Source organism: Symphalangus syndactylus, chromosome 4 (assembly GCF_028878055.3).
Source record: "Symphalangus syndactylus isolate Jambi chromosome 4, NHGRI_mSymSyn1-v2.1_pri, whole genome shotgun sequence".
Taxonomy (NCBI): domain Eukaryota; kingdom Metazoa; phylum Chordata; class Mammalia; order Primates; family Hylobatidae; genus Symphalangus; species Symphalangus syndactylus.
Window position 1 is genome coordinate 96,641,600 of NC_072426.2, and position 13,011 is coordinate 96,654,610.

A 13,011-nucleotide genomic window follows, 5' to 3' on the forward strand; every position below is an offset into this window, starting at 1 on the left:
GTGTGAGGTGAGGGGGTGGTTAGAATAAAATGAATTATTGAAAATAAACCTCCCCATGTAGGTCAGGCAAGTGAGGAAATTGGAGAAGATGTTTTAGTTGCAAAGAAACTTTAATTAGAAGAAACTAGGATTATTAATAACACACTGGAGGGACCCCCATGCCTTCGAACAGACATTGCTTGGTTCCCTGTCTAAGTTGGAGAAGACAGCTGACCCACATACTCATCTGTCCAAACGTGTTAGTCCAGGTATTAATAATTCACCCTGGAATGGTAGATCCCATGAGGGCAGAGCTCATGACAGTCACTGGCCCTTACCCATAGCTTCCTAACCCTCCTTCCCCAACCCAGTCTTCCCCTTTCACTTCCACCCCTACCTCCTCATTCACTTTCATTCAATAACCTTCAACATTTCACGTCATCTCATCTGGAGAAATATCAGGTGCGGACATTCCATTTCTGGAAATCCTGTGATAGTATAGTTTAACGTTTGCATTTCTTTCCATTTCTTCATAGCTCTCTATCAAGGAAAAGAGTCAAATTCAGCTGTCTGGCCGAGGAGCAAGTTCTCAGGGTCTACTATTTACTCATTTTCTTTTTCTGTATAACAAACCTTGTCTAATGATTTACATTTCTTCCCCCAGCCTCTAAAAGTTTGCCGAAGTGTGGACTCCTAGGGGACAAGTAATGTCTAGTTTGATGTGTTTGAAGGAATTTTCTTTGACTTCAAATCATTGACATATCTTTGATTTATTTTTTTTCTCTTTGCTGCCTTGGAATACGGCCCCTACTCTATTTTAACTGCACACTGGTAGTGATATATTGTGAGTAAAACGGGTTCCCAGCAGCCCGGAGTCCAGTTCCCCCTGTCTTTCTCTAGAAGAGATACTCTTTTACTTTTCTGTACAGTTTTAATTTCCCTTTTACTTTTGGTATTTATGTTGCATGTAGCAGTGACATCATGCCCCAACTCCTTCATCCCCCAATGCAGTCTACAGAGTAGCCTGGAGCCAGAGAGTCCCCAGGGAGCCTGCTCTCCATCGATCCACCCCAGTCCCCAGGCTCTGGCCAGCTTTGGGCACTGTCTTATTTTTCCATTTGAAAATAAGACCTTGACAACAGTGTGTTTCTCTTGAAGGCCTTGTCTCAGGACTTTTAAGGGACACTGATTAGGCTGAAGTAATTACCACTATAACTCTAGATGCTTCATCAGCTGGGGTAATTGTCATGCTTGCCGTTGATAAATTATACTTGGTCTCCTTTGCTATAGAGCTTGAATTCCTCTCCTGAAGGAAACACATATGCCACATATATATTCCCATGTTGTGATACATATATATATATATATATACACACACAATATGTACCATGATGTATCAGAGTATATGTACATTCTTATATGTAAAAATTCGTATTTTTACATATAAGAGTAGAGATATTCCATAGAGTGATATATTTATTGCAGTATATGCCTCTCTGTATGAGAAGTGCTTGCTAGATAATTAATTGGTTACTCAGCTTTGGGACTGTATCTCAATTGTCTTACTGGAGACAAGTATTTGCACAGTGGTAATTATTATCTGCAGTTTATGAAGTTCCCTTGCTTTACAACGAAGTTTTTCTTTGAGTCAGTACTCAGTAGGACACACCCAGTTGCTTTATGAATGTTAGTCAGACATCTTGGAAGATCCCTTTATGTGTTTAAGGCAGAAAAGCTGACTGGAGGAGAACATTCCATTTCAGCAATGAGCAATGTATAAGTCTGAACAAGTCAATGCAAGTGTCTGAACCTCTAACTTACTCAAGGAATAGGATGCCCTTTTACTCAACAAGATGTGGCCATTGAGGAGGAGCTTTTAAGGCCAGCATTGAGCTTTGGGTGTTTTCTCATGTTCGTAAGGCTCTACTGAAAAGGAGACCCAATCTGTGGAACAGTTCAGTCCAATGGCTCTGGAATTTGGAGAAGATGTTTCAAATTCAGTCCTCTCATTCCTTTGCAGCAAAAGAGGCAAGTTGATCATCTGATTTTGGTTAGTCATCAGTGTTTGGAGGGTATAGATTGCTCACTTTAAAAACAAAACACAACGATGACCTTCTTCAGTTCAACTCACAGTCTTGCTAAAATCGACTCTGTGGCTTTCTTCATCGACAGAACCCTTTAACCATGGCTTGAGGACATGGCCCAGTTTCATACCTACAGAGCTGCATACTAAATTGAATGATCCTTCAGAATTGGGGAGAAAATGTGGTGTCAATCAACCAACAACTCTAGTGCCAAATACTTCTGCCTTCCTCAGCCACAATATGGTCGTTAGGGGCACAATCAACTAGTTCGGCGTGCTCTGTGCTGCCAGCATGAACTAGCTTTTTCTTTCTCCTCCTTCTGTTTTTGGAAAACCACCTAGAAGACCTTTCTTCTTACTCCAGAAGGTAATGGGAGGAATTTTGCTAAGTGAAGACATCATTTATCATTTATAGGACTTGAAAGAATATTCTCTGATTCCCAGTGCCACATCAAAGGCCTCAGCTTAAATCCTGGTGGACTTTTTCTTCTGTGGATATTTTTATTAGTAATGTTAGTTGCTGCAGAGTCCATGAAGAGTAGCTCCATGTTTCTTGCTTGGAAATAATCCCTCCTTCATTTGACTGATTTTAAAAGTGAGGTTGTGACCTGAAAAGTATCTATTGATTGAATGGCAGACTTTTTTTTCTTCCATCCCAGTCTTCCATTGAATTTGCTCCATTTGAAATCTAAAATATTTTCCCCAGCAGTTGGAAAACTCCACCTGGGCCCCTCAGTGCGGTACTGCTTTTTCCTGCCCCTTCCAATCCACCCTGGAAATTAAGATTCTGCAACTGGAAATTGGCTGACAATTTGGTTGCTGATGCAGGAGGCAGATGGTGCTGAGGATAGGATGGAATCCAATTCTTCCTTCCATTCCAGGCTTGGCTCAGAAAGGCCAGCCAGCAGAGAACCTGAGTTTGACAGATGATTATCCATTTGACTCAAGGAAAGAGCAGTAACTGAGCTGCATCTTCACCAGCCACTTTCCAACAGGTTTCTAGTCTCACGATCACGGCCTTTGAGAATAGAGGAAAAGTTGTCCAAGAACACTTCTGAGAAGCCTTTTTGTTTTAAACACTCAAGAGTAAACAAATAGTTTTGATGATGTCCATTAGGGAAATACTTTTATTTTGTCTCTGTAAATAGTACTATGAAGTTATGATGGAAATGTTGGTTGAATATCCACTTCACTGTGATGAAGAAAAGCACATAAAAGCTTTTTCTCAAATTGTGAAACTGCCAGGACCTAGGTCTTCGGAGGAAGGTGAGGCCCAGGGTCAAATTCTTAGCAACCACATAGCCTCATAGAATCCATGGCCCTGGTCCAATAACAAGAACCTTATGATGTGAACCAGAGGGTAAACTGAGTCCCTAGAGCCTTGTGTTTCTGCTTTCCTAGAGTTAAGTTGGCCTATCGGGGCAATTAATTGAGCATGAAGTTTCAAGAGCCCTAAGATGGAATGACAAGTAGCTTCAGTGTTTACACTTGCCAGAGACACACTCTTGTCTGCTCCCAGTCTCAGGAAGCTGCAGCAGGGCTTTAAAAAGGAGACCCAGTCAGCTGCCACTGAAATAGTCCTCCTGTGCCAGCTGTGGCTGCAGACCCTAGGCTCATCTCCTAGGACCTCTCACCCTTTCACTCCCCCTACCCCTAATCATCTGCTGTGGATTGTGAGAAGCCATTGAATTGAAATGACACTGCATATATTTCAATTCTCAGAGACAGCAGGGTCCTCTTTCTGCTCATTTTGGAGAAAGGCTAGTTCCAACTGCCCATGAACTAGCTGCTCTTCCACATTGATCCACTAGATGTCCTCATAGATCTACTTTGTATTACCATTGACATCCTGGGGAAAACCTTGTCTGAGAATTGGGATTTGGGAAGGGAACAATGGGTGACTATGTAAGAAAGAAAATTAGCAAATGCCAAAGGAGAGAGGACGCTTTGTGTGGCCAGGGAGTAGATAAGAAACTTACTTCTGTTTTAAATAAATCCTGAAATTTTCAAAGTTGCACTTTGAGATCTAACCTTGGGAATTTAAAGTGGAACTCTTCGTATCTAAAATTAACCTTCTAACCTAAATCAGCTCTAGAAAAGGAAACAGTCACTGAGAAATGGAAACAAAACACCAGTGGTTCTGAATATCTATGATTCACTGAAACAAAATTGAAGGATTAGGAAGCCAGAGAGAGTTGAGAGAGATGAGGGGTGGTAATTTCCAAATTAGGAGGTCCATGACTTAACTTTGATATAATTTAATTTTACAACTTGAGAGTATAATTTTACACAGAGAGTGTTCAATTCTTCTGGAACATCTACCACCAGGGAGACAAATCCTCATCAGCTTTTAGTTAAAGAGTTTGTTCATGATTTGTATAATGGCCCAGAGGAGAGCTCTTCCTGGCCAGTACTCATATCCTTCAAGCCTGATGAATCGCTCCACCAGATGGGAGCTCTTACCTTTTAAGAAAGCGGATCCAGAAGTCTCTAGGTGAAGATACCTGACAGGGAATCAATGGAAACGGACTATGCCAGCAGTAGTGAAAAAGAGCCACCTTCCCAGTTGGTGGCACCTTGATCTAGACATTCTGATTCATGAAGGTTTGTCAACATGTGGGGCTCAATAGTTTTTAACTGTTTCTGTCTTGTCTTTGAGCCTCTCATTGATTGTTCTTGCTGATTTTTTTTTTTGTGTATGTGTGTGTGTGTGTGTGTGTGTGGTGGCACTTGTTTGTCTTTTGAGATTTCTATTTTGCATTTGGTGTGAGTGTAAAAATGATTGGGAAGGAATGACGAGTAATAGCATGTTTTCTTTTTTATGCATATGCTGCTTTGGAATGTGACTGCTTATAATTAACAGTTAATCTTCTTATAGCAAATGGTTTTTTGCTGCTTTGATTTCCAGTTTCAGCCTGTTCCTGCATGCTAACAATAAGAAATTTTAGAACAATGCATGGTCGCCAGAACGGCTAACAATAACAGTTGCAAACAGTCCCTGAGAGCCACTTGTTTGTCGCTGTGTTTCCTCCTGAACTCATATCAAGTAGGAGGTTTACATCACCCATTCTGATCCGTTTGCCTCTGAACAAATAGTTTCAAAAGTTATTTCATCCCCATCACCCCTCTCCTTATCCTTAAAGATGGTATATTTATAAGAACTTTCTTTCTCCATAAATGTGTCAGATTCTATTATTGTACATAAACCCAAAATGGCAGTATGGAAATGAAAACCAGGGACTGTTGCTAATGAGAAGCGTAGCATTCTAGAGTTTGATGGGCTTCTCTTCTGCTACAGCATTTGATTAAAAAAATTGTTTTTCAAAATGATTTGTCTAGGGTGAAACAAAAAAATCATCCTTGTTTCCCTCTTCTGTGTAAATAACAAATCAATATTTCCGGTAAAAGAAAGAAGAAAGAGAAAACAAGGGAATGTCTGCAGATTGTATGCCAGATATGGATGCATTTAAGATAAATTTATGTTCATGTCTTTAATTGAAGACTTTTTTCCCTTTCTTGACTTCAGCCGTTGCTGTTTGTTTGGGATGTCTGGGCATTCACACCATGCCTTCTAAATTCCTCTGATTCAAATGCTATAGTGGAACTTTTTTATTTTTTATTTTTTTGGTAAAAGCTAAAGCTCAAAGGAATGATATACCACCATTGAACAGGGCTGGGGCTGCATGATGATCTGAACAACAGACTAGCTAGGACACTAAAAGAACATGTCACTAAAAATGTGAGCCAAGTTTACAAGAATGGAGTTGCTGCTGAAGAGATCTCTCATTCATCTCCCCCAGTGCCTGTTCTTCACAATCATAACGTTACCCTTGCTTGACAAATATACTGTATGGCAAGTCATAAAGGTCTTAGAACAGGACTTGACCCATTTGAGAGATTTAAACCCCTCTTCCTGGTGACTGTAACATTCAAAGAGGGCAAAACCACAAGCCATATTTTAAAATGAGAGTGCAACCATTCTCTACAAAGAAAAAGAAAGAGCGGGGGAAATGACTTTCAAAATGGAAGGTGCGGGTGCAGGGAATAACACCTCCTCAGTTTAGGTTTACTATTTGGCAGTAATGCTTAGAATAAATGTGAATTCTTCTCCCACCTTGTGGGAGAAGCAGGCCAGTTCATGATAAGTGATAAGCAAACATGTTTGCCTGTTGTAGCGTCAAAATGAGGTACAAAAACCTTCTCTTGTACTGAAATATAAATTGGCTTGAAAGGCAAAGGTGAAGGGCATTGGAAACTATGATGCTGACTTCCAACAACTTTTATAGGTTACCACTCAGTTTGGATCCCCAGGCAGTGCAGAACCTATCATACCAGCTTTAGAAGAGCTATCAATGCTGCATGCAAATTGTGTTAAGATATTTCACATGGAACCTATTCTTTTATTTCATGTTTTGTCAGTTTTAATCGATTTTGGCGAATATTTTCTGTATAAGGAAAAAAAAGAATATGATTAACCAATAGCCTGATTGCTTCCTGAATTTCTATTTGGTGGGGAGAGAAGGGCAGATGCGATTTTCAGATCCTCTCAGCTTTAAGCAGAAAATACACCCATGAGTAGCTAAATGTATTCCAATAGAGCAACATCTCATATGCTTTTGGTGATTTCTTATTTGTGAACTGCCTTTAATGTCAAATCTGCAGCATTAGTCTTGAGTAGCTGCATTTCTTATATGGACAGATTTGGATATTTGTTCTGTCAAGAGTAAATTTAAATTCCTGTAGACATCATGTAAACTCACTCTCGGGAAGTTCAGCAAAGGCATCCTCAGATTCTATATTAACACGTAATCGTTTCACATCTAATTTGATGAAAGCTTGTCCCAGCCTCTGCCTAATGCCCAGAAATGGATGGAAATTAGAAAGCCTACATATTAGATATTTTTGCATCTTGCAAAAACCATTTATTATACCAAATAAGCAACTGATTTCATTGATTGGCAGTGTGTATATTTTGTCCTCCTGTATCAATCATATCAGGGGAAAAGTGTTGGTTACATTTTTTGCTGTCGATAATTTGCTCTTCTTTCCATTTGAGAACCCAAGTGTATTCAGCCATGCCCTTTTCCTGTGGTCACCGCTTTACCTAGGGGAGAAAAATCATGTGCAACAGCCTTGGGAGACGATAAAGGCAATTTATATTTTCGCTGCTTTTTTGATGTACAACCAAACTGTTACCAACAATCACTCTGCATTTTTTTCTGGGTCAAGACTGTTAAAGTGAACTAAGACCTGTGTTAAATCCCTTCAGCTCCCTTCCAGCTGCCTTTCTGTGTGTGACCTTGCCATTAATTGCCGCTCTTCCTCTCCTCCCATCCAACCACACGGTTATAGCCAAGATGTCCATCTACAAGAGAATGAGACGGGCATGTTGTTTTGATTGCGGACGTTCTGAGCGTGACTGCTCGTGCATGTCAGGCCGTGTGCGTGGTAACGTGGACACCCTTGAGAGAGCCTTCCCACTTTCTTCTGTCTCTGTTAATGATTGCTCCACCAGTTTCCGTGCCTGTAAGTTTAACCTCGACGCACGTAGTTCCATGTTTGTGCTGTCTGTGGTATCATCCCTGTCTTGTGCTGTGCCCTGTGATTCTGAGTCAGTCGGGCTGATGTCTTCTTCCCAGTGTGAACTCCTGTGTGGTGACATGTTGCCCCAGCTGCCTGTGTCTCTGTGTACGTGCCAAGGAAGGCCTCCCTTCTGATTTTCTTAACTTGTGCTTCTCATAATAGCATGCAGGATTGTGATATTATAGTCTGGTGATATCTTTCCTCTCTCTCCTTTAAATAAATATAAATGGAAATTAAAGTGACAGCATATCACCTACTGTATTAATACAGAGATATGCAGAAGTGTACATGTTAATATTTTTGAAATGGCTGTAAATTGAATTGTATCAAAGGGAGGAAGGAAAGGGTGTAGCGAGAACAAGCCAGCTCTAGCATTAAATTGCTTTTAGTGAGCTTAGATAGTTTCTTAGATAGTTTCCAAAATACAACAGAGTTTTGATGCAGATGGATATATATATATATATATATATATATTTATATATATATATATATATTTTTTTCTTTTTACTGTGTCTCTCTAACCTGTGCCTCATTCCTCTAGTGCCAGATTTTGTCTTTTGTTCTGAAAACGAGTATTCTATGTCTGTCAGCCTGCACTGGGCTAGTGGATTCCAGAGCTTTTTCTCAGAAAGGTGACGATTTTGAAGGACTGTTCCGTTAATATATTTTATTTTTCCAATAGTATAGCCCCTGTTTAACTACGGTATCTTGTAGCAATTGTGATTCCAAATGCCAACAAAAAATTTAAGTCAGAAACCTCTGTGATTTCCCTGAGTCCATAGCACAGGCCTCTGACGTCAGTCTTCTTTGTCATCCACAAGCTCAGAGACGTTAAAGAACCTGTCAAGGCTATGCAGCTGGTAGCTGGCAAGGCTGAGATGTGCCAGTTTCCTGAGACCTCCCTTATCCTTGCCTTCACCATGGACTTTGCTGTTTTCCTGATACGGTTCTTAAGTGAAGTTCCTGAAAGCTCCAGTTTGAGATCCTGGGACTGTGGGTCTTGGTCCAAGTGCAGAAGAGGCTGTGGTTCCACTGAAGGACTTTACTTGAAGTATAACTATAACTTTGTTTTCATGTTATGGTAGCATAGAAGGTAGGAGATGGTTCTCATTTCTGCACTTCCTCCATTCCTCTTTAAAGCAGCCAACACATGTATTGCTAACCTCTTGCTCCCTGTCCTCTCACCTTCCAAGTGCTCAGAGCTGGTTGAGCTACACTTTCCCCAGCAGGGGTAGGTGTACACTGATGACAGGAGGAAGATCACTGAGCTCTTAAGCATTTATTCCCATGGAAAATGAACTGGCTTGACTCCCCTGTGCTGGTGTTGAGGCTGGTCCCCGCGGAGTGCAGCTGTGTAGCAGGGATCTATGAGGCCTCCAGGGCTCAGGGAACCGGGACTTTACTGTGTGCCATGCCAGGTGCTTATGTTTGGGCCCAAAGTTCAAGTGCAAAGCATGATTTGTGCATTGAGCCGTATTCGAGGCATTTGGAAAACTTTGATCTAGGACCGGAGAGTCATTCTCACTGATTCACGATTTCCTGCTGCTCCAGAGCAGTGCCAAGGGACAGGATTCACTTCAAAGTAATACGTAATGGAGGTTGCATTGAGAGCGAGTGTGGACTGCCACATGGGCCTAAAATCTTGGAAAGATTTCTGTTACAATCCTTAGATGCTGCCATATGAATCCTTATCACTTTATTTTCCCCTGAAGAGTTATCTGTAGTTTGTATGCCATTACAGAGACAAGCTAGGGCACAGCTGCACAGAGAACTTGTCTGTCTACGATGTGCAGCAAGACACCAAGTTCAAAGATAGGCGCTGGGGAGGAAGAGCAGAGGAGGGCCTGAGGTGGCATGAGTTGGTCACATCTCTTTGACTGATGGTGGTGAAAGTAACCACAAGCTCCCCGGATTACTCTTCTGCCTAATGCACAACTTCTGTTCTCAAATAATCATGAGGCTCTAAAACCTTAGCCTAGACTCAGTGGAGAAAAGAAAGGAGCCACTCTGGCTCTGAGCTAGGGCCCCTTGGTCATGTCTTGGTGCTGGCCAACAGTACCAATCACAGCAAACTCTGTGTCCCCCACGTAGACCCCATGGTGCTCAGCGTGTATAATTTCCATTATATCCAGGAGAAATCTTAATTAGAGGGATTTCTCAGCTGTGCAATTTAATCCAACCATTGATGGAGACCAGGGAGAAGAAAATCTTGGGGTAGGATTGTCCCATTCTCTAAGAAACATTCTGTGAGTGGCATGTTGTCCCTCCCGTGCCTCCAAAATCAGCCCCCACTAGGGAACACGTGGAGCTTTGGGCTGCGTGTTGAAGCCTTAACTGGTATTGACAGCTCAGGGGGCGGTTTGCCTTCTCCGTTTCATCAGTCATCCTGCCGTCATCACTCCATCAAACAAAAGCAGATTTCATCCATCCCTGTGTGAGACCACTCACCTTTGACCATTAATAATAAGTTAGAAAAATCCATTCCAATTTGAGCCCCTTCTTGGGCCTGCATAAGCCCTTCTTCTCCAATTAAAAAAATGTCTGTCTCTATGTGAAATTCCACTGGCAGCACTCCAATAGCAATCCCCAGGCATCCCTCGCTGGTGGTGGAGTTGGGTGGTGCCCATTTGACAGAGCAAGTGGACTCAAGAGTAGTGGTGAGAGTGGGCTTTTCATTAAATATGAACAGATGTGAAATGTAGAGGGTTTGACAATTAGAAATGGCAGGAGAAGGGCCCTTGAATCAAAGTGAGGTCAGATGGGCGGATCAGATTACTTCTCTTACATTCTTTAGTTGTTCTGAAAATCATTTTGAATTAGTGTCAGCAGAGCCATGATGAGTTTTGCCCGTTGTCTTTTATGCTAGGGCTGTATTGTTTCCCAAGACACTCATTAAAGGTCATTATACTATTATGGAGCTTGCTTTGGTCGCAGTTTCCCAGTTGAGCCAGTGTGCTTTGGAGACTGCCTAATTCATTTCTCTCTTGCCTTTCGTCTCCCTCTTTACTTTATTTTTTTTCTCATACGGGGAAAAATTTCCGTTTTCAAGGGATGTTAAATTGAAACACAAAGTCCCATTATGTGTTTTGTGAAGTGGGAAGAGAAGTAGCTGATTCCCAGAGGAATGGTAATATATTAAAAGTACTCACACAGTTCTGAAAACCTGCCTTCTAACAGCGGGGGCTGCCTGCTCGGTGCACCCCTCTATGGAGGTGTGGCCCATTACCATGGATCGGTTGAGTCATGTGCTATTATGATAGTTGTCTTCTGTTGAACTCAGGAGGAGATGGAAGGCCAGACTGTGTTGACCAAAAGATCTTCAGAGGGGAAGGACTAGTTTAGGAAAGACAAAAATCAAAATAAAAGGTGTCAGAAAAGTAAGGCAAATTGTGACCAATAAGGATTCATCACAAAAGGATTTTATTTCTGGCAAGACTGAAATGTTCAATATGGTAGGCTGGAATCAGTGCATAGAGTGTCATTTTATGATCATCTTGGTTTTGTTTCCACTTCAGATGGTCCTGGGCAAGAGTCCCAGCTCTCTCAAAAGACATCAGGATGGTATGGGCCTCGGCTTTTTCACAAGTAGCTGTGTTCTAGTACTATTAAATGTAAAAAATGAATGTCTAGCAACATACACACGCACATAAATATAGAAGTAGATTCCAATCAGTACGATTTCTTCCCACTATAACTTTTTAAAATGGACCTTTCTCTCTCTTTAGAAGTTTATTCTTGTTATTTCAGTCTTGCCTGCTATCTGATTGCTAAATGTAATAGAAAGAGACAATTAAAATTATGATGCAGTGGCAACGTAGGACCATATTGATTCAGACCTGCTGAGACCTGCCTGACATGATTCTGGTCACAAAGCATCAGTAACTCTGGCACAAACAAATTAATCCTGTGGTAGAAGAGAAGCAGACCTTTAGACTTGCACTTAGAACCAGCTTTAGCTAAAGTACATGTGTGATTACTCACACCAACCTTTCAATTTACTAATAGTTTAAACCTGCACAATTACATGCAGCCTTTTGCAAACTACTGTAGCTAATTTTAAATTATACATGATTTTTATTTCGGGTATAAATATAATACAAGTAGGCATTCAACTCTGATGGTTAAGCTGAGAGAAGTCCAATATGATTAGGTTGAAGGGAGACATACCAAAATCAGTTTAGTGTAATCTCAAGTCTTGTCAGATAATAAACAAAAATCAGCTTATCCTGAGTAGCCTCTGGTTTGTACAGACAGAGAATTAACATTGTCAATAGAACTAAAGTCACTTGAGTGAACTAATGGCATTTTGAAGTACATAAAATCAGATACAAGGGCAGGGGGTAGAAACAGCTCTAGGAAAATGTCTATAATGGGACACACCCTATCCTGACAGTCTCCAATGCCTGTTAAAGGAGAGTTAATTTAATAAGCTACATTTAAAAATCAACAGCCTATAATTATCTTCTTCCTTTTATGTGCAGTTTTGGGTGACTTCCTCAAATTCCCCAATCCTAAATTCTATTTGCTTATTTTACTTCTGGACCCTAAAATCAATGACTCCCCTCTTTCCACCACCACTGCCAGTGAGAAAAAGACAGAAAAAGGACAGAAAAGGAGAGCCAAGGATAATAAGAATCAATGTGATCATAGTTTTTCATGTATTATTTTTAAAGCCCATTTGTCTGAGTCTCCATTTTTTCCCATCTTCCCATGCATGCCATGCCGATGTGAGCGCTCTCTCTCTCTGTCAATGTCCATCACACATGTGCACACCAAGGACTACCAGAGCCTTTGGGTTCTCCCCTGGCTCTGTAGTTACCTTGGCGCATGCGTCCTGATTTGACCCTTTATACTTCATTGCAGGAAGTAAAAACAGAGTGGCAGATCGGCCTAGGCAGCCATTGGGTCATCTCCTGTGACTAAGACCTAGTGATGGGCCTGGAAGGGGCTTCTTAAGACACTCTTGTTGGTAGCAGGCGAGGCTACAGAAGCCACTGCCTCTTGCTTGATTTTGTGATAGCCACACTGAGCCATGGGTTGACTGGAAATATGCCTTACTGTGAGCCTTAGCTCACTCTGTGCAGTAGGCAGCTTCTTAAATCAGCACTGTAAGGCAGAAATCATGCTCGGGCAAAATTGCCTTTGAGAAGGATCCCTTACATCGCTCATCTGTCAAGAGCTCCCAACACACTGGGTTCTTCTCCAGAATAAATAGCTGGTTGTTTCAGTTGAGTGTCAGGTAAAGTCACTGGCTTGTATTTGGGGACCTTGTGCTTCCACCACCTTCAAAAAAAAGAGTATGATTGAATTCCTGAAGATGAATACACTATGAAGATGTACTGCAGGCAGATGAAAGGAGACAGGAA

General features: G+C 41.4%; 1 protein-coding gene across 46 annotated transcripts in view; it reads left to right on the plus strand.

Annotated features, from left to right (window-relative positions):
• The window catches only part of KCNMA1 (potassium calcium-activated channel subfamily M alpha 1), a 779,318-nt gene that overhangs the window by 638,316 nt on the left and 127,991 nt on the right, over nucleotides 1–13,011 (plus strand). For 9 of the 46 annotated variants that reach the window (XM_055275615.2, XM_055275604.2, XM_055275598.2 and 6 more), the window contains one exon: nucleotides 815–823. The exons of 27 other annotated variants lie outside the window; for them this stretch is intronic. In XM_055275615.2, the coding sequence (XP_055131590.1) occupies nucleotides 815–823 (9 nt within the window). Of the gene's footprint in view, nucleotides 1–814; nucleotides 824–7,414; nucleotides 7,589–13,011 lie in introns of all 46 variants that reach the window. 10 more of the 46 variants (XM_055275596.2, XM_055275602.2, XM_055275603.2 and 7 more) reach the window with 2 other exon arrangements.